Source organism: Blennius ocellaris, assembly GCF_963422515.1.
Source record: "Blennius ocellaris genome assembly, chromosome: 4".
In the NCBI taxonomy this organism is placed as follows: domain Eukaryota; kingdom Metazoa; phylum Chordata; class Actinopteri; order Blenniiformes; family Blenniidae; genus Blennius; species Blennius ocellaris.
The window spans coordinates 7,770,926-7,793,916 of NC_137653.1; the positions used below are offsets into that span (position 1 = coordinate 7,770,926).

The following is a 22,991-nucleotide window of genomic DNA, read 5'->3' on the forward strand; positions in this document are numbered from 1 at the left end:
TCCACCCTCTGAAATATTCAGGCTGTGTTTGCGAAAGCTTGCACACTGTTTCAATTTGCGCTCCATGTAAATGTTCTCTTGTTAAATTATTCATTGGGTATAAATGTGCCAACGTGCTCATTGTAAAGACTGATGTAAAGAGCAGAAGATTCATTTTCAGTTCAGATGCTAAACTCCTCTGAAAAGGGGATTCATGCGGCATTAATTTCTCCGCCAAATCAAGTCACATCTGCTTGCAGGGCTAACCCTAACCCGTAAACTTGTGTGTTTCTGTTTCATGTTTTTATACACATTTATTGAGTTGATTCTACTTGTTGAATTGACTGCATGAATAAAACCTGAATGGAGCTGACTTCCAGATATTGATCTCATGTTCACAGGTCTGCTTCCATAAATAGCCACATGACTTCATCCTTGTGCACCTCACCTCTGTAGTGCATGACGTGCACTGAAACATAACAGCTGTAGACTGTTGCTCTTTATATAACTCCTCTCCTGCCGATCTGGAACAGGAATATGGAGAAGGGTCTGTTTGCACTTGAAAATGACAGCTCAAGATGCACTATATGTTGCTGGTGGGCTACGTTGTGCGTCTCTTTGCCTCCCTTCACAGATGGACGGGAGCGCTCCAGGTAAGTGAAGACCAAACCAAGGATATGAAGCAGGGATGACCAGGCTCCCACCGGATGATAACAGAGGAACTGAGGGATTGTGGGATCTGTGCTACAATAGATAATTAGTCAGGAACATCTGTTGGAGGAAGTTCCCCCAGTACCTCATGGGCTGCTGATCTTAAATCATTCTTTGGCTTGGAGACGAAGGTGTCTGTCTCCAGCTATTTACATTGATTAATCATTCATATTAATCACCTCGGTCCACCTGTACACTAACATATGGCTGTTAAAGGGTGGCGCCTGAATGTCCGTCAGCTAACAGAGTGATGAAAAAGAAAAACAATATCAAATGATGAAACCAAATTAAACTATTCAGTGTTAACCATTTGCTGCAGGCTTACAAATTTAACATTTATTTGAAATGCAAATGCAGCGGAGGGTAGATTTAAACTTTCAGGTGGTGTTGAACAAGAAACGTATGTGTTTCAGGGCTGAGTGGCAGTGAAAGGCTGCGAGTGCTTGTTAAGGTGGAGCCCACTCAGAGCAACACCGAAGGGGATTCTTCAAAAACATCACTTCATGAGCCAGTGACAGTGAAACTCTAAAACATGCCTCTGAAGCCTCCTGTTATGCTAGGATAAGACTTTGGTCTATGATCGTATCGTATTTTATTCATTACCTCAGTGCAGTGTGGCATCATGTTAACACATTTTCCTTTAGTTGTGAAAAATCTAAAACTTTTATTTAACAATTTACCAGATTGCATGATTGTTTGAAGTACGGTAGAATACATTTTAAATAACAGAGTAAAGTCTGACAATACCCAATGAAGTAATCATCCATCCATAAGAAGAATTTGCTTGAGTTGACACGTGCACACAGTTGTGGTTTTGAACGACCAAACTTCTCCTGTCTTTGCCCCACTATTGAAAATCAAAAAGGCACAGCACAAAATTCAAACCCTGAACAGAAATGCCCAGAGTCTGAAAGTGACACTGCCATATAATATAACTGGGCTATACAATTACTTTTTCCATACAACAACCGTGTGTCAAATTCTATTGACACGTGTTTAGGATGGTTTTTTTCCCCCATGTTTTCTGATATATCTATTGACTGTGTCTACATCTACTTTTGAGCAAAGAGTAAACTCACTTTAGTTTTGGACAATGAGAAAAATTTGCAGATGACAAACACGACGGAGGCCGGAGGCCCCCTTTTTGCAAAGTGACAGTCCATTGACCCCACTGACCTCTATAAGAACAAAATAAAGACACTTTAATTTCATTAGCGTCATGTTGGTCCCCTCAATCATGAAACGTCGCAGTGGGACTGCCCCTGCTGCTGGTGCAGAGAAACCTGACCATCAGCAATGAAATAGATTCTATTTAGAGCGCCAAGAAATTAGATAAATAAATAAATGGATGCACCGTTTCGTTTTGTTAAATGGGGCCAAGGAGAAAAAAGTCAGTTCAAAATCCATCAGGATGTCATTTAGTGCATCTCTGCCTCTCCCCCTCTGCCCACCCAGATAGATATCAGCTCATTGCAAACCCCGCTCCCATTAACCCATTCGGAGGCTGCCGAGAGAGGAACCTGAATTTTTCACCTCTCTATCAACTCCCCACCTCCCGCTGCCTGTTGACACCCACTCACCCACCCACCCCCTCCTCCTCCCCCTACTTTTGGTCCATCTGAGTAAGTTCCACAAAAGATAATTTCCTTTTCAAATTACAGCAAGCCTTTTCACTGACCTGGGGGCATTGTGATAATGCAGTGTGGGAGCTGAGAGGGTCTCTGATGAGAGGCAAGAGCAAATGCACCGGCCAGCACTAATGTATTGTCAACACTGTACTTGGAAACGGCGCCGACAGGACGCTACCACGGCCAGACCTGCTGAGCAGAGCGTTTCAGTCCGACTGCTCCACGGCATTTTGGGCTATAGAAAAACACGGTATGATTAGCTGACACTTGCTTCACACGGAATGTGTCGGTGGTGTTTGTGAGAGTACAGTATGTGCTGCTGTGTAACGGTCAGAGGGTTGGGAGTAAAAAAAAAAAAAAATGGAGGGAAGAATAAACTTTGGATAGGAAGCCGCAGCAGAACGTGTGACTGACTGGCGAAGCAGCTTGCAGGCAGTGTTGTGATTCATGAGCTAATCGCCTCTCAGTCCAGTCAGGCATGAGAAACACTGAGAAGAGGAGGTGTCAGGTACAGCGAGGAATACTTTTGATATTAGAATTCAAGGCATCTACGTCTTGCCTTGAGCAGGATAATCCCATTATGCCTCAGGTCACAGAAATGCACACACACAGAGAGAGAGAGGCACAACTCACTTCAAAATAAACTGCTTACAGTTGACAAGAATAACACAAACAGCCGTCAGAAATAACATCAAACTCCAACCCAAACTGAATTAGAACCTCCAATTTAAGGAGAAAAAATACCTCTGGTATTGAAAAGAGTGAACAACACAATTAGATTTTTTTTTTTTTTTAAGTGGGAAAGTTGGTGTTTTTTTTCGCAGGCAGACTTTTACAGTTCATCTGGGGTATTTTCAAGATCGAGCGCTTTTTCATTACAGTCTGTCAGCTTTCATTATGAAATGAGGAAATCTAATTTCGCTTGGTGTATCTGACAGTTTTTCTAACTAATTCATCCTGTCAAGATAAAGAACCGGCAAACCTACCAGATGGTGTTTGTGTAACAGAGAGCTTTGTTTTTGGTGCGCACATTTCGTAAAGTGCAAGACCCCCTTCATTTGAATCTCAACATTCACTGTGTTTTAAAGTCTTTTTTTCATCGTGAGATGGAAAATTGTCTTTACTGAGCTCTGATTGCTATCTTGTTTGATTCAGATTAGGCTATAATGCATACAAATTGGCTGTTAGTGTTCTCTAAATTATACCAACTTTAGCATTTAATTAATTGGAGATATTTCCTAATAAAAAAAGTAAATCCTACAAATAGAAAGCTGCGACACTCTGATGAGGTCTAGATGAAGCTTTGCTCTTATATTGGCCTTCAGATAATAATAGGATTGGTGAGTCAGCGTCATCCACTTCCAATAAGATGTCGGCACCTTTCTGACCACAGTGAGAAAAATGCCATTTTAGTAATATTATTCTCTCCTGCAGATAGCTGACCAGGGAATTTATTCCAGGGGGAGAAATGGAGGATTTAAATCAACAGCTTCAGAAGCATCAGTCTGTAAAAATTGCAATGAAACCGGCTATGAGTTAATAACTTACACACTATAACAAATCTAAGAAAAAAAAAATCCCATTAGAAGGAATAACACTGGAGAAGTTTAATGTGTAGGATGATTTAAATGCAATTGCCATGGTATTTTCTTCCATGATAAGAAAAAAATTGAGAGGATGCTGAATATTTTAACTGAAAAAAGGATGCTAAATTAAAAAGGAATCTGCACAATAATGAAATGTCATTGGCGACTGTGACAGATTTATCCTACAGACACGAGAGGCGCTAGAGACATATTTCCAAACATATCTTCAAAGTCAGCCCGTTCGACTGAATCACCAGTTTAATCAGGAGCTTTCCGCACTGTTGACTGAAAACATTGTCCTCATCATAGTCATGATTCCCAAGATTCACAGGACTTTAAAGCCACACAAGCTAATATTGATTCAATGATTGCAGCTAACAAATGATAAACTAGGAGCTGTTAGCAGTATACTTGAACTGTACGGCTCCAGTTTTCTTGAAACTGAAACCACCAGAGCCTGTGTTCTTGCTCACATTCATGAGGAAAATAAAGCTCTCCTGAAGGCCAGTCTGGCTGCACAGCAGGGGTGTCTGGCTTTGGCAGGAGAAAACAAAAAAACCCAAAACAAAACAAGAAACCAGGGTTGTGGGGCAGAAAATTGCAACATGACTCATCGTTTTTCACGCTGCAATGTGACTGCTCACATTCTGTGCACGTGGAGCGTTTCCTTCGACATCACCATCTCTGTTTGTACTTTTAACCTTGCAACCAACTCAGCTAAGTGCAGTAGTGTTGCTGTGATCCCCTTCCAGAGATAATCACAATCTTGTTTTCAGATTGAAAAAGCATGATATGATATATTTGGTGATTTTCCTTGATAAGACACTTTACAGAAAATAAAGGGTTAACAATGCAATAAGTAAACACCAGGCAAATAAATTGGTTGAACAATTTTAAGCATTTGTTGAGTTTGAATGGAAGTATAAACAACCTTTGGTAGCCTGGGATAGTTTTTCTGGGTTAAAACTCAGGTCATTAGTTACCTTCCGGTATGCTTAGAGCAGAAAGCACAGATATTTAGAGACAGGAATGAAGAGAAAACGAACACGATCATTACTTAAAATGTGGATTTCCATAGATTGTTTCTGATGCACAACTGCAAATTAAGACCATGTGAATATCACAATGGCTTCCGGTGATTCCTGCCAGGATGATCTGTGAATTGTTCACAAAACGTTATCAATCACGACTGCCAACGTCGTCCTATGTGCATCCTGCCCAATGCTTTTTACTCCCGAGAATGAAACCTATAAGTCAATAGCAGTACACAAAATTGTCAAACAGCCAGGCCTCAGCTCCGCACTGTGGGTTTCCCCAACACGCACAGTGCATTTCCATTTAACTTTTGTGAAGGTCTTTTATGGCAGAGCAACAAAACCCAGAGGAGCTATGGTATGAAAAGATCTTTCATTATTAATAGAATATTAGCCCACATAAAGGTGAATGACTGAAGGATTGTGTTTCAACACTGCAGGGGCTGTAAAGTGCACAGAGGTTAATTCTCTGATCCAAGGGTAGATTTGTATCATTGTTTGTAGATAGAAAGGGTTTTTTTTCCAAGGCATTGGATTCATGTCTTCTCTCTCTCTTTTCCTTGGAGCACTGTGGTAGATTGCCTGGTCTGATTAATCTTAATGAATTATGCAAATAGCCTTTATCTCAAATGATTTAGCAATGTTTCTGTATTGTTTTATTAATGCACTTTTGAATTACTCTGTATAATCACGTAGCCTTCCCTCAGCCGTGCGCTGTTTGTAATTCATCGCCAGCTCTTTATTAAATCCATGGTAGTCTCTGGCGAATTGCATGCAGGAATGAGAAATTAGTCATTACTGTAATTTAATGATTTCTAACCAAACAAGAGGCAACCTGGATCGCTAACCATAGCAACCCCTCGCACTCCTCCCCCTCAGCGCCGGTCCCACGGGGCTGATCTTTGGGAGGGAGCCTTCCACATTTTTGCTTAATTAATTGTGTTTAGTATAAGAAGCATTCTGGTGGTGAATGTACCGTTTCAATTACTCACAGAAATTGACTTACAAAATATGAAATTCCCAACAAAGTGGATGGTTTATTTGCAGTCTAGATGCACTCTTACAACCAACTGAAGGAGTTTTTCATTCCATATACTAACTTTCTTTTTTTTTTCTTGTAATGTGATGACATTTTCCCAATTTATGCTGTGATGCTCACAGAGAGGTTATTCCTATAGTCTCTTAGAGTCATAAACATGAGGGCTATAGTGGGAATTAGCATTTCAAAAAGCTATTTCATTTTCATGTGAGAGGACGAGCTCCTGCCTTATAGTCTCCAAGGTGTATGTGGACAGTATGTTTTGCAGGCGAAGTATAAATACATCAACTGTTTGTCATCTCTAACCTGCTTGGTTTCCTCAGAGATTGAGAGAGCTCCATGTTGATATCTGAAATGATAGTAACCACATTACACACGTCAGAAGCGGTGTACTTCCACCAAACTGGTTCAGGTAGATTGCAGCTGAATTATCTATTTCCCATTCATCAAATATCTCCAAAACTTCCCGCTTCACACAACCAAGCCTGGCTCCCTCCAAAGAGGTGTTTTTCTTAAGCTTTTAATGATACGTAGTTACAATGCTTCTGACAGACAGTGCGCTGTGGGAAATGATTTGGACCAAAGAGGAAGAAAAAACTTAGTTTGGTTGGCAATGGGGAACTTTCATTTGAACACAATGAATGGGGGCTCGGGTGACACCGACATCTAATTTAGGGGATGAATCAGATCGGATTAGGGTTGTTTGAGAGTGAGAGCTAATTAGCCGTCCCTCTGTGGACCAGATTTCAGATGGCTTTTTGTAAAGTCAAGAGAAAAAAAAAAATGATCTAGTGAGAGTTTCTCTTTTGTATTTTTCCTCTTCTTTTTTTTGTGCTCGTGTCCTATTTTTGCATTTGCTGATTTTCACATTTCAGCTCCACCATGAACACAACCTTGATTAGCTGTGAGCTCTTCTCTGCCTGCTGCACTTTGTTTTGTTTTTTTTTCAGATTATTTGCTTGACCTGCTAATTTCGAGTCCCAACAGCTCCTGCCTATACAGCACAATGGTCTGATATGCAAATGGTATTGGCACATATTTTTCTTAAGACTCATTTCCATCGAGTTAGATTTATTAAGATAATATTGACATTTGTAATGAGTAATAATTACCAGGGCTTGAAAACAACAAATACAAATAAAACAGTTTGGCAGAACTCAGCTATGTCGGCCCTTGGTAACTTGTAGTCAAACATCAGTACATTTTTCTGGGTTTTATTGTTGTGGCATCGTCTTCTCTGTTCAAAAGCTTCACATCCTAAACAAAGTTTTACAAAGAAAAAGTCCACTTTTAAATCAACAAACAGAAACAGAAATTGTATCTGCTTCATAAGGCTAAAAGGATGGAGATGCTTATGATCTCACTAGATCTTCAACACAGAAATGCATTCAGAGTCTGGAGCTCTTTGTGGTCAGAGAGAAAAAAAAAAACAACACAAAGAGTTTCACATCACATGGTTTCTTTTTGAGGGTGATCTTTTTTTTTTCCTGTTGTAATCCATAGTCTTTCAGTCAATAAATATCCTCATTGTAGGGTCTTCTAGTTTTTAGGAACAAAACTATAATACAAAGAGAGATTTGGTGGGCAGTACAGCTCAGAGACGGCTACTTTTGCTGGATCAAAAGTCAGGATTTTAGATATGCAAGTCTTTCACGAAGCTCGCTGGTCACCCATTCGTTCACCGGAATGTCCATGATCACTGTCCTTGTTGGTCCTCGATCTCCACCAAAGCTTAAAACACAGAGATCCAAATGTCCTCCATGTTGGCCGAAGAAGCAGAGTCTTGTTCTGAATGAAAGTCTCATTCAGAACAGCCGACTATCGGGTGACCTACAAAGAAAAGACAGGAAAACTTAAAATGAGGAAACGGAATAAAACGGAATTGGGAAGCAAATCTGACACAAATATTAACAAATTAGAGGAAATAGTCTGAGAACAAGTGCTATTGAAGGTCAACTATAAAAGAAAATATGTGGTTAAGGTATGAAAAACTAAGAAATATGACCACAAGCAGTTCATACTCAGACAAGGATTTGTCTCATTGTCTCAGAAGGAAATCATTTCATCACATTAGAGCTGCAACTGTTGAATAAGATACGTCGGGTATATAAATCTCAAAAAACACAAAGCTCCATTAGGGGGATTAGGCTTTTAACAGACCGAAGTAACAACACACACATGCGTAATAGTATACAGTGTTGGAAAAAAACAAGAAGGATGTAAGCCTTTTGAAAGGTTTGGATTTTCTGCATGTGCACACATAAACATAATGCATCAGCTGTGATGAGACTAAAAGCAAAAATCTAAAACAAGCATGAGCAATTTCTTGTTTAACAGCAATAAGAACAAAACTTGGAAAAGGGCAACAAGGTTAAACATTCCTAAAGCATATCACTGCATGCGAATGTAATTATTTATCGTGCATCACTGATGTGCTGCATATAAAACTGGCGAGAGCACGGCTGTGCACTCTGATTCATGTGTTTGTCCAGCAAGCGATTGAAGAATAGTTTCAGCTCGCCGTCAAATTGCAGCTACCTCATTTAAACAAGCTGCTGGTCTGGAGCTGCACATCTAACAACCGTCTATCTGTCAAATGTGTGACAGGTTCAAGGTGTTCATATTCCCAGCTGGCATGCTTGTAATTCCAACATCTGCGGTGTTGGGACTGCAAAAAGTGGAAAGACAGTGAGCGGCAAGGAGTCCGAAATAATGCAATGTACATCATGGTCAATGACTTCCATGCAAACAGGGGGGGGGGGGGCATTATTATTCATGACGGCATACTGCTGGTATAAGTATTCTCAGAAGCTTTCATGAATAATAATCTAAAGGATTGAAAGACGCAGTTTGTACTACTCTTTAACTCTAAAAATACTCTCGAAGGTGAAATGCTATTCTTTGTTGGTTTGCCCTTTAAAAAGTACAACACAAGTAACTTTTTGACTTGTCCTGTGATGTAAGAGACGCATACACACACGCGCACACACACACACACACACACACACACACACACACACACACACACACACACACACACACACACACACACACACACACACACACACACACACACACACACACACACACACACACACACACACACACACACACACACACACACACACACACACACACACACACACACAAGAACAAGTGTTCCAGGTTGAAGATCTGCACGTTATGTCATTCAGTTTGCAGTTTGCAGCGTCCCACCAATTGAATCAACGAGACTTTAACACACACAATCGGTGTTCGGAGCGATGTAATTCTGAAATTCCGTGGAGGTGTGATTTTTTTTTTCAGCCTCTTAGAGCTGCTGCTGATGACACAGTGTTCGCTGTTTGGGGAGGCACTATTTAATTTTCACTTCTATGTGACAATCCTCAGGAACCACGGGTGTGAGAGAATACGAAAATTATTCAGTCTTGATAAAAGTTGCAGCAGCCTGCAGACCAAAAATATCCATACTATTTTCATTAAATAAAAACATTAAGAAGCACACTCTGGTAGATTCATACCTGCTGTTCTTATATGCATGTAGTAAAAATATACAATTTAAAAAGAGGAGTAGCTAAAAGAGACCAAAAAAAAAAGAAGGAATAAACAAACAAACAAAACCTTAAAAGCTGGGTGAAAACTTGTTGAAGTCATTTGCATGCTGTGGCATTGTGGGCATCACTGCGAGGGTTATCGGTGAGTTAAAACACAAAGGAGAGTCAGTGGGACAGAAGACAGCTCCTCTGGGCTTGACGCTTAAGCCGCTTCAGGATGAAAGGCCACACTTGACTGGTCAGCCGTGGTTCAAAGTCTCATTGACAAACAAACTACAGACCCACCTTTGATAGAGAGCTACAGAGCGTGTGTGTGTGTGTGTGTGTGCATGCTCATTATTATCCACATAAAAGAGCCAAATATTGATCATTCCTGAAAGATCACGGTTTTTATGCGTGGCTCTCTTAATTCCCACCGGTCGTTTTTCTTTACCTATTGTCTAAAAATCACAAATTACATGCTCGATTTCTGCCTACAGGAATGTTCTAAAAGAAAACAATAATCAATACACTGATTTAGTTCCTCTTTCTGAACTCAATGAACATCTCATGCTATTTTTCTTTATGGCTTTCAACTAATCAGAAGTTTTATTTCCTCGCGGACACAAAATATTTGAAGCTGATGAATATAAACAGTGTTTTGATTTCTCATAAAGAATCCGAGACAAGCTGAAATTTTTGTCTTTACGACATGCCTCAAATGGTTGCTCGTGGAAACAAATAAGTTCTTTTAAGATGGTCTGAGAGTCACAGCCACTAAATGTGGTCTACTCTCAATGTGGCTGAGGTCTGCTCAAACGATTGGCCTTTAGAAATCAAGGATGAACACATTAATATTCACTGCATGAATTTAATACATCACTTCTTATAATCATTGTGATTTCTCACTATTCTAAATGCTTCATTTTAATTCTTTACTATTTATTCTCCTGTTTTAATTGACTTTTGTCATTTGAATGCTCTTTTCTTTTCTTTTTTGTATTGCTTTATTTCTATAATCTTTTATATAACTTTATGTATTTCTTTGCCTTTGTGAAGCACTTTGAATTGCCGCATGTTTGAACGGTGCCATTCAAACAAACTTGCCTCGCCTTAATGTGTATTTTTCACTGTAACTTCAGAAAAAATTTAAGCATCAAGGTGCCCTAAGCCAAATAAATAAATATCTCCCCTGGGTAGCGGGGGTATAAAACAATATGCCTGTGTGCATCGATCAACACACAGAGCAGCACACAGAGCTCCTCATGGTTGTTTTGGCTCGCTGAGAGAGTGAATGTTCACGTCTGATTCACAATGTCAGAATTGTACAAGGTCAGAAGATTTAACTTGTGTGTCTAAACCTGAATTTGAATGGTAATGATTGCTCTTCTATTTTACTACAGGCTCAAAAAGCTACCTAGCATTTTCATGACATTTATCTTGCATTCACATCAATGCTTAAGTCAAACATCCTGTGCATTTCAAGTTTTGTGGAATATTTATTGGGCTTTTAATTACCTTCACAAATGTTTTCAATTTAAAAAATTTTACATATTATACATTGGTGAAGCCATTGTGTGTGTGTTTTCTTTTCAGTTGAATTATACATTAGAACTAAACCTTCTCTGTGAGTTGACGCCATGAGGGAACAAAGCCACCGTGACTCCTGTGCTTCATACACATCGAGTCCATCGTACTAAACGTCAATCAGGAGTGACATATACATACACACCGCTAGCAGAGTAGTTAAAAGTCAAAAGAAAGATGTTAAATGATTTATACATTTCAAGCAGTTTATTCCTCACCAAGGCTACAATACATATCTTGTACACGGTAGTGCAGTCCATGTAAGACATATTGTCATTATGGCGTGGAAATAAATCTCTCTCAGACAGCTTTCCTTCACCAAACTCCAACACATTCTTCATCTGTCAAGTGGAAAGACTCTGTGGTTCTTTCGCTTTCCATCCTCTGATTGATAGGAGGCGAAAAGCAGGAGCTGTCAGGGTTATAATTCCTGACATTACCAGCAGGACTATAAAACTCGCTGCCCGGGGACAGGCGCAGAAAGAGGGAACAGCCGAAGTTGTCCGAGAAAGTGTCTGCAGGGTGTTAACACGTCTGATTTACTGATGTAACTTCATCACGAGCCAAGACGCCGCCGTCATTTTTTATCAACAAAGCCACCGCTGGACATCAAGGAAGGAAGGATTTATTGTGGTGTTTGAGGTCTTTCTTCACACCAGATGGATCGTTCTCAAAACAACACCAAACTGCTTGTTTTACCTTTAACATACACAATAAGTGAATGGGACTATATGGGGCCATTTTTATTTTCTCAACCGAGTACAACAGCTGAAACCTACTGAGCGTTAAATCACATACATTTAATGTTAATTGACACTCTGCATTACTCATATAACTGAATAAAGCTGTATAGAGGACAGTTGCACTTTTCAAGGTTGCCAACTTTGGACTGAAATTCTCCTTCAAGGGAGATATATAAACAGAGATTATGGTGTTTCATTTATATTTCATAGTTTGTCCTTTCTTTATCCACAATTCTTTTGTTATTATTGCCCTGCAGGAGAACTTCTCTCTTTTTGCACAGTATGTCCAGACATTAAAGCAATAATCAAATTATATTTGTACCTTATCAAATACAACACAGTCATCTCGAATCACTTTTTATAGAGAAAAACCCAATTATTTCACTTGAGTGAATGTGGGCAACATTGGAAAAGCTCTGGAATTTCCTTTTTATCAGGAAGACAACAGAGTGAGACTTAGAGTGCCAATATCAAGTGTTTTAACGTATTAATCCGTGTTTACAACCACATCAGTTAATGGTTCATTAAATTTAAGACCCTAAAAAGTCATTAAAGATAAAATTGTTAAATGTAGTTACAGAAAAAAAACACCCCACACAATTTGTGTGTCAGGATAACTGTCTGGCAAAAGCAGAAGTAGAAGAATTTAACAGCCTGTTTTACAAGGTAATTGGAACTCAAATCAAGCCGAGTCTTGCTCAAGAAGCATAGATTGTCTCTTAACTGGGTTCAAGGTATTTTTGTTTTGTAATTAATGCTTCATAAAGTAATTATAGTTCCACACATTTCTGGCATTATCCCCTCAGTACCTGGTACTGCAGTTAAATGTTGACGGTTGAAGCATTGCAGAGCTGAAGTCACTCCATCGTTCTCACAAGATAGTTCAAGCATCAGCTGTTCATGATGATGGATTACTTACTATAGTAAACAATTATCAGTTTACCTCATAATGTTTTCAATTCCTAAAAAGTTTGGCAATGCATTAGTGTTCATCAAATAGTTTTTGTTGTTGTTACTATTTTAACTATGTCATTCCAGTGTATTATTTTATTACCTATCACAGTGATTTATTATGACAATAATCCCCATGTTGTACTGTTACTATAATATCCCTGTCAAGCACGTATAAGCATGTTTTAATTCATGTTATAAAGAAGTTATTATTATTTTCGTCCTCGAGACCCGTCTGCTGCTATATGAATGATCTGCACTTTCGTTCATGACTGTTTACATTAGTTAACATTCACATTACAGAGCATCATCATCCTATTAACTGATGTAACTTTGGCTGAGCTTAATGAATGAATCAGTGATCAAATCAACCCGCACAGTGCTGACAGCTCAACTGATGCATCAGAGAAACAGCACGATAGTGCAGCTATGAACACATTAATCAAACATGTAAAGGTGATAAAGGCTGTCCAGGACTGGGCTGGTAGGAAACTGATAGACAGTACAATGCCTGTGAGAATAAAAAATAATCTTTAAATCTTTCAATTGGGCCTTGAATGGTCAAATATCCTCCATATCAGCTTTAGAGGCCCATAATAACAGAGCAGGGTGCTCAAGTTAAATTATGATTACAGCATTTTTTTTTTTACTCAACACAGATCTAAAAAAAGGATTTAATGTTTGCTCACACTTGCTTTGACAGTGTGTGAATCTACAAAGCTCTGGTGTGTTCCATGTGAAAAGGGATGTAAAATGTATTTTTTACAGTCTCCATATTCACTAATCTGAACAGAAAACCAGGCCTGATAGGTTTGATATTGTTTTGTGACAACGCACTTTTAAAGAGCTGCTCAGGTTTTATTCATAGGACTTTTTGTTCACAGAGTAATGGACTTCCCAGGAGCCGTCACAGCACCGGGGCCACTCTTGAGAGGCTGCGCTGGATGCTCACAAAGCCCCCCCCCCATTCATTCCCCACAATGATGTTAACTGTCCAGGAAGCTTGGGGAACGGAGCCTTCCAGCAAACACAAGCCATCCCCTCACCGGCTCTCTGCGGGGGGCGGCAAGGCCATGAGCATGGAGAGACCCCCGCTGACTCTCTAATCAAAAAAGAGCTGAGGTTCTGATGGGTTCCACTCGCCACCTGGACCCCTGCTTGTCTGTGCCTCTGTTTCTGCTTTCCCGTGGCTGTGTGAGAGGGCATGAATTATTAACCCAGCTAAAATAAAAAGCTCTGCTTCATCCAGGCCTCCTGTAGCCATGAATAATGGAAAAGGGAGCTCAACTACAGGCGTTTGGTGAGTCAAACAGTGGACCGTGATGGATGGCTGAGGGCCTACTGTGTCCCCCCTCTTCACCTACCATCCACTTCAGCTCTACCACACCCTCAAACCCAAAACACGCTTCGAGATAACCTCTATTAATCTCTAGAAGTGCTACAGCTTGAGCCCTTCTGCCCTGCCTCGTCACATCCTACTCGACAATGTTGCTTCCTGGAAGGACTTTAGTATTTGCTTTGTTTGTCTTCTTCGTTGCCTTTATTTTTGTTTCTCACTCCTTTAAAAGTACAAGCAACCATGTTTTGAAGGTAGAACCTGATTTGAGAGTGATTATCCTGAAGACTAAAGCTTAAAACTTTTAAGTGAAGATGGATACAAGTAAGCTGAAGATCTGTAGTCATCAGCAACATGCTCCGATTCCCCAGGAGCCTCAGTTTCCAGCTTGTACCGATGAGCTCACTGGTGAATAATCACACTATGTGCTGCAGAGGCGATAATTACTTCAATTTACAAAGAAGTCATGTGCTCTGTTTCCATGTCTCATCCTACATCACCTTAACCTCCAGCTAACAATAGATGGTCCCGTGGTAATTTTATTTCAATATTCAATCTTTTGATTTTTTTTTTTTTTATCACCACAGAGGTGAGAGCTGAATTATTATTTCAAACCCGTAACTCAGATTTTCTGTGAAATTATACAGTACATTTATGCAGAAACAAGCAAAATGTGTTGCTGCATATATTTGTGTGGCACATTGTGAATATTCATGAACAATTGTGACACTAAATATTCTGTTTTCTACTTAGGCTCTGTCTTAAAACAAGCTTGGGTGTCAATTTAAGATGAAAACCCAGGGTTTACTCCAGGACTAACAATGACAGCTCTCATGCCATCAAAGAGGTATTTGACTGCATTGTATTTGAAATAATTATCAGTTTTCAATCAAATACTGAAATTTTGAACTTGATTACCTGAGTATTGACACAGCACGATACTTTTCAGCTAAAGAATTGAGTTTCGTAAATAAGTAGCATAACATTCCTGGACGTTTAGGTGAGATTTTATCTGCAAAAATACATATATATGAAAGCACAATCCCTTCATTCATCAATCCATCAAACCATCCATCCATCCATCGCGGGGCGCTGGGGCTGATCTCAGCTTACTATGGGTGACAGGATAAACCCTGAACAGATCTCCAGTCAATGACAAAGCAAACACAGAGACATTCAATCACACACACTCACATTCACACTTACGGGCAATTTATGGCAATCAGTTTATACCCAGCTCTAAAAAAAGAGAGAATACACTTAAACTATGTACAATTTTACTTAGAATCCCAGATGAAAATTACTTATAGCGTTGTAAATATTGAAAATAATTACAAATCAAATCAAACACACACTGGTTTGATGTGTGAGATAAGTAATGAGGTAAGAGAAACCTCGTATCTGCATTGCTGTATATGGTAGTGGAGGTCTTACCTGAACACATTTTGTGTGATCTTTCTTATCCACTGGGGATACAAATTAGTGCTGGCAATTGATTGCCAAACATCAAATAATATTATGTTCCATATGTTAAGAGTTTTATGTATTTTTATTTTTTGTACGTCAAACAGCACCAAATTTAACTGACAGAATTGCAATCTAAACAGTGCCCACAAAAAGTGAAATAATGAAAATATCCAGATAACCAGATAAAAAGATTAAATTTAAATAGAGGCAAAATAACATTTCCCAAAGAAAAGCCAAATAATAGCAAAACTGGATCATCTCAGGGGCAAAATATGACAAATATAAAAATGAATTAGAAATGAATAAAAAGTAAATCAGATGAGGAGTTCAACAGATTCTATAAAAGTAGTAATTAGGAAGTCATTTTGAACACATTGCCAAATTCCACACCGCTTAGAATCACAGAGAGATGAAGCTATTTGAAAGGAGGCAAAAGGCACGGTATGTCTCGGGCAGATCAAGACAGACAAACACACACACTTACATCATATTAATTGGTAATTCTGGATCAATTAACCTCACATGCATGGGTTTAGAATGTCTAAAGAAGCCATGTACCATGAAATATTTTTGCTGTGAATGCTTACCACTACATCAATTGTAAGTCTTTTATTTATTGTCCAAAAATAAACAAACCAATAATGTAGTAGAAGACTGAATGCAGTCATGTTTTGTTACATTTGAAAATGTACAGACAATCTGTAGAAGACTCTGTGGCTTTATTGCACAGGAGAGGATGTCTGGACTTTGAACAGTTTGACCACACATCCTGCTCTGGGAACTGCAGACAGTGTGATCTACATAGCTCAAGCGAATTAGCGGATTAAGTAAAATGCAATAAACTGACTTGGTGTAGTTAGACTTCTATGACAAAATGGGACTGTAGCTAAAGAGAAACCTCAACCTAACTCACCCCTTTCTAGTGTTGTAAGCCGATTGCTTCGAGACACACTTCACAGACTCTCCCCTGTGAGTCACATCTTTCTCTCCCGCCGCCTCCTACTCGGCTCTGCACTCATCTGAAGTTAATAAAAAGTCTTCCAGTGCTCTCTCTGGCTCTTGTCTCTTTCTTTTTCCCTCGCGCTCCTCTATTTTTCCAGGGTCACATTTAGTTTCAACGATTATTCTAGGCCACGGATTTGCAGTCATTTGTCGGCTCTTACAAATCTTCTGTTCCCCCTGCTTTGAAGCGGGATAATTTTAAGTTCACCCCCTATTCAGGCTCAAAAACTAGTGTGTGACACACCTTGGTTGTCTTAACTTTGTTTCCTGTACTGCAGCTCCATCCTTTGAGATCTGGCAGGACTTTACACTCCTCCCCGTCCATGCAGGGATGCATCTGGCACCACCACTTCTGTGCAACTATAGACGCTGTGAGAAAAAAAGGGGAAGGTTGGTTAAAAAAAACAGTACTGGAAGCAATTAGCAGCATGCTGTTTGAAAGCACAGCACTGGTTCTGCCCCTGCTGCAGCCTCAACAAGCACCTTCAACCTCTATGTATATCCCAGTGATTGAAGAGAGCATCTTGATCTCTGGCTTGACAGCATAGACCTCTCAGTTCTGGCCCTGTGTGTTTTCAGGTCTGAAATACAGGGCACGGGTCAATGTCAAGCCTGCGAGTGTTTGTGAGAAGATGTGCCTGACATCAGGGGGCTGGTTGTTTGCATGTGGACGGAGTACGGAAAGCAGTGCAGAAGACTGGTGCTTCAAGGTCTTGTGTTGCTTTGAGGAGGCCTACAGGAGAGAAACCGCTTCCCCTGACATTTCTACGGTGAAAAGAGAACTGTCAAAACCGAGGAAGCCCCTGTCAGAGCTATTACAGTGCGGAGAGAAGATAGGAGATCGATTCACCTGTAACTGAGGCCACTTTTGACATGATATTAAATGACCTTCTGTCGACTTGCCTGCACGGATCTGATATCGCCTCAAAAACAGACAAAAGTGCCAAGTAAATGTACCACATGAGTGATTCGACACTGAGGAAAAAGAGAAGTCTTCAGATAATACAATAACACAAATGTCAGCACATTTCTCCCTTCTTTAAGGCAATAAGGCTCTCATACCCAAATAATCAATAAAAGAAGCACCAGTAGCACAGTGACAAGTGTGACAGCTTCGCTTCGTGCCACATTTTCTACCCCCTAATCAGAAGCCGGTTTCATATCATTAGCAAAATCTATAATGAGAAGCCTGTCGTACCGTCTACACAAGATGGAGCCGCTCTTGTTGTTCCCGCCACCTGTCCGGGGAAGCAGGAACATTTGACAGTCTGGGATCTCTCTTCGATCTTGTTCTTGTTGCAGCATCGGTGTGCAGCAATTACCTCACAGGTTCCCGCTTTCACATGAACTGGAAGCAGAAACATATACAATGATGAGAAACAAAGTTTCTACAGCAGAAAATCATCTGTTCTTGACATTTTTTTCGCACAAGAAAAGGAAAATATAAATATTTGTGATAATGGATGTTGTGTTCTTCTTTTCCATGGACAAAATCACTTTAATTTTGCGAAATAAAAAGGCTTCAATAGTCCAAAACTACTTTCATAGATCATAAAGGGCACTGCATTAGCCCGCTTCTCTGTATTTGCCGCTATTTTTTTGTGGTACTCAAACAGAAAACCATTAGTTGCAACTGAAAACATACATTTTAAAAGATTGGAAACACACACAAAACAGCTTTATTGTCTGGTAAGTAATGTCTGACAAGAGAATTGCATTTTAGCTTTTAGCAAACAACTCAGAAGGAGTACATTTATGGGAGACTATTAAAAAATATATACGCATTAGTGAGTACATTACAGCTGTAGGGCAACATGTGTAGGATCAAATGTGTTCATTGTCATCAGGGAAAGTAGTGCCAGATGCAGCTGTGTGCTTTACTAATGTCTTTTTCTGGTTGTTCTGGAAAATGTTTGAGTTCTGCGCATCAGAGTAATGAACTTTTAGCCTTTGCCTACTTACTTTTTTTTTTTTATTATTTATTTAAGGGTGACTAAACCTGACCTATTTGCACTAAGCTTTGTCGTCTGTAGTCTGTAGTCTGTACTCAGCCAGGATAACCAGCTCCAGGTGGCACCTTCTCATTTACTGTACAGACCAGAGTCATACAAATTTAGCAAAGGAGCAAATGTGCACATTTCCAAAAATGCAGATGTATTTATTAAACTAAGCTGTACAGGCTTGGTTTTAATGGGATTAAGCGTGCTGGCAAGAATGCAGCTGACAAATCTGTCATACCATTTATTTCCAACACGAACCTCCAATGTTCACGCTCAAAATATTAAATCCTCACCAACCACTCATTTATTGTGCAGGGAGCCAAAGAGGCTGTTTGTGTAATACAGGAAAACAATCAGTGCAGGGAAAATGTTCAATGTTTTGTGGAATCATGAATATGCGTCTAAAGAAGGTCGAACAAGGTTTCCTCAGTGGTGTGCTTCCATGTCTGAAGAGTCCTATTAGGGCGTTGAAGTAATTTCTCAGAGAAGTCTTTTTTCCAATGGCTACTTGGAATCCAGGTCATCCCCCAGGTGGAGGAGCTGGGCTTTGAACCTCAGCGCAGCCCCGCCTGTCCACATATCCTTGAGCAACACACTTAATCCACTAACCCTGCCCTCCAACCAGAGGACAAAAAGAGACGCTCTACTGAGGAGGTTAATTACATAACCCATTTATATTTCTTGAAAATTGGCTAATTAACATCTCTAAACTTCTCAAATGTGCACAAGAATACTATATTATCAATTACAAGAACGCTGTTTTCATCGCTATTAGGTTAGATCAAACATCAATTCTGCTCTGTTTATATTCATTACCTTTTTTGCATCACAATTCAAAGCATGGTTGTGTATTTACACATAACAAGCAGGATCGGTATGGGTGGGGGGGCATCTGAAAAGTTCTGACATTCTTTTCAGATAAACCTTAATTATGCCTGTAAAGATTTTCAATTTGGGACTTGACTTGAAAATAGATTGCAGGGAGCTTCCATCTTCCCATTAGCTGGCAATCCAGAAATCTCATCTACAACATTAAAAACATTTTGCTTCCAATCAATAAGGTGCTATTCACATTCCCACAAAAGGCAAGACAACAATTGCCGATTGAGTGCTTTTCAGCGGAGCAGAAACTTACTGATGCAAAAACGGGTCAGACTCCGTGCCCTTGATGTGATTATCTTTAAGCCACCAGCACGCCCCTCCGGTCAAACTTAATTTTAAAAGTTGGAATAGCTTCGATAGAATATTCAAACTTTGTTTAAAAGACAGATGCACATGGACTAAAGGCAAACACAAGAGGTGCAACAGGCGAAAGAGTCACAGTCAAATGACCAGACTATGAAGGAAAAAGAAAATAGAGCATTTGCTTTAAGCATCCGGAAAATACTGCCTTATCTTAACTGACCAGTCATGACAAGCCCAACAGTGCAGTGCGATAAAACAATGGCTTTTTACACTTGTGCAATATAAAAGAATCGACTGAAATCAAGGAAGCGTCAAGGAATAGATGTCACACAAGCAGCCTTTTGAATCTTTTTTAGTGTTGTGTGCTTCTTCCTTCACAAAAAGTAAAAAACATTTTTTTATGTAGCTTCACTGTGTGTACGCCACTCTGCCATGATGTGAAAATCAGAAAAAAAGGTAGCTACAGCTTGAGATGCGTCCGGCCCAGGTCTCTCAACCCATTAAAACTGGAGATGTCGTCCAAGGTCGCTGACTCTGAGGCGGGACCCCAAAACACCACGCAGGGAGGAGAGGATGAAAGGTCAGAGAGCAGGACACGGTGGTCCACCCAATAGCAAGTCATAGAAGGAACAAACCATGAAATGTACAGCTGTCACTCTTACTACACACCGAGTCTGCAAGGCGCTGGAAGTAGAAAACTTCAAATGAAGGAACCTGCAAACAAGAGCTTAAAAGTTCTAATTCAGAAAAATTAAGCAATTTAGAGTTATTTGTTCTCGTTTTTTTTGTTTTTTTTATTACAATAGTCGTTCAGTTTTACTGCCAGTGCAGAGTCATTGCTTAAATCACTTGGTGTTGATTGCTCAAATAAAACAAAATAGTTTTTTGTGGAAAAATACCTGAGGCCTAAACAAAAACTTCAAAACTCTGCACTGACAACACACCTGGTTCGATAATGAGCTTCTCACTGAGTAGAGTGTGCATGATCTCCCTGTGCATGTGTGAGTGTTTAACTTGCCCTTCGCACAGTCAGGTGGGATCCACTATACAGGTACATAAAATGTGACTAGGCGATAAATGTAGGGTAATGTTTAATGCTTTTACTTATTACCCAAACACCATTATAGAATAATTCTGATACTCCTTACTGCTTATTCACAGGAGCCTCATTCACTCAGAGAATCTTCCTTGCAGCTGTCGCGCCTTTAATTGCCCTTCACACCGCTATTGGTATGAAGGGCATCGAGACAATACAGAGATTTGATTTGTTGTGCAGCTGACACACCTTGATGTGCAGAGAAACACGGGCAAAACCACATCTTTGTAAAAACAAGTTACCACAGGAAGAGCGCACATATACTAATGTGCCATACATTTCACTCTTTTAACTCTCTGTTGCACAAAGCCAGTGGCTGTTGAAATTGTACACGAGGTGGCCTGACCATAGTTCACACTAAAGTCCCAAAAGCAAAAACAAGAATAAGCGTTGTGCAAAGGGAAATCTAAAAATGTTCAACAAGCAGAACAGGAGTCATACAACTGTGGCCGATTAAAATCAAACCCAGACTGTTCATTTATGTTGGCTCTGACTGTAAATAATCATTAAAAAAATAAAATAAAACTACTTCAACACTATGTTTTTGTCTCACTTCAGCAGAGCCCATCGACTTCACCCCACTGAGCCATCTGAGTGCTTCCGAAATGCAAATTTTTTTTCCCCCACCAAGAACCACATATTTCTTCAAAAAGACTAGTTCAATCTGCATTTTTGTTGCGTCAACAGAATGACATCAACAGGTTTTCATGAGTGTTTCAGGGACAGATGCTTGGCCTTCCTGACACTATCTCTGTGCACTGGTGAGCTTTCCCCAAAAACCCAAGAAATCAAACTAGAATGATCTGCGCCACATGTTACATATTGCACACAGTTAATAAGAACTTGGTTCCAATGCTCTACAATCATTTATATTCAAGGGGCATCTCCACACGTCCGATGAAAAGATTAAACTCAACAATAGTTACACCGTCCGTTCAATATTTATCTTGTCATATACCGTCTTTCCCTTCATCTCCTCTTCACGTGTGGCTACTGGCTAGTATCCAGAGATATCTGGTTACGGTCACATTGACACGCACAGAGATATCTAGAGTTTTGCTTTAAAAGGCAACAATGACAATCACTTGTTACTCTGCGATAAAAACAATTATAATAATTTGATGGGACGTTGATATGAGGTTTCTTCAACCCTTTATACAACATTCATTGAAATAAAACACAGCAAAAGGTTATCATGATAGTCCAATATTCTAAAGTCTGTGGAACACCTTCATGTGTCATTTATACATTATAAAAAAAAGTGGTACAGTGAGCAAAAACAAAAATTGTATTATGTGTATCTATACAAGTCTACAAATTTCTTACTAAATTTCAGTAAAAAAAAAGTGGCCACATGCTACTGAGTACCCCTATCCTACTATATTCTATATAATTTGGTCTAAAAATGCACCCTCAGCATAACTTAGAAAAAGTTTAGTGCATGTATTTGAAACCTTGAACCAATCATAGGAACTGACTGGAAGGAAAACATGTTCTTTTCCAAAGCAAATGGGGCGAAACACACCAGCAGCAGGAGACATCTCAATATTTAGCATAATAATTGAATTATGTGCTAAATTATTGCGCTCAATGTTCATTCACCGCCCAAGAGATACATGGAAAAAATACAATTAAGGGTGGAGGAAAAACAAATTGTGCGCAAATTTTAGAAAAACCTTTTGGTTTTTGCTTTTTTTGTGTTTATTGAAAATGTCGCATGACAATGATGATTTATTTAAAATAAGACATGTGTCTTTGAATCAAACCCACAAGAAACACTTCAGAGTCACTGCTATGAGCAGCTGAAAGGTCAATGTTTTGCTCAAGGGCACATAAACAGTATTAACATGACCGCTGAACTCTTGACCTCACCGTTTCAGTACCGTAATCACCCTGTCATCGTCTTCACAATGAAAAATCCTCATGAGTTTGTCATCGACGAGAGAGGCTGATGGAGGGGGGGGGCGAGTAAATTGCAGGGGAGGCAGCCTGTTGTCGGCTCTGCCCATGAACAACCAGGTAGCTGCATAAATGGCTCATAAGCCCCCGTGATCAATACATTTCTATTAAAGCACTTAGGACCGCCATCAGTTTGAATCACCAGGCACCCACGT

The 22,991-nt window shown here is 39.7% G+C and overlaps 1 protein-coding gene across 1 annotated transcript in view; it reads right to left on the reverse strand.

Annotated features, from left to right (window-relative positions):
• Positions 1–16,807: 16,807 nt before the first annotated feature.
• The window catches only part of tafa3a (TAFA chemokine like family member 3a), a gene marked incomplete at its 3' end in the record, with an annotated part of 96,009 nt that continues 89,825 nt past the window's right edge, over positions 16,808–22,991 (reverse strand). Inside the window, exons 3-4 of the mRNA XM_080495388.1 lie at positions 17,795–17,944; positions 16,808–16,965 (exon numbers count right to left, since the gene is read on the reverse strand). Of these exons, the coding sequence (XP_080351514.1) occupies positions 16,808–16,965; positions 17,795–17,944 (308 nt within the window). The remainder of the gene's footprint in view (positions 16,966–17,794; positions 17,945–22,991) is intronic.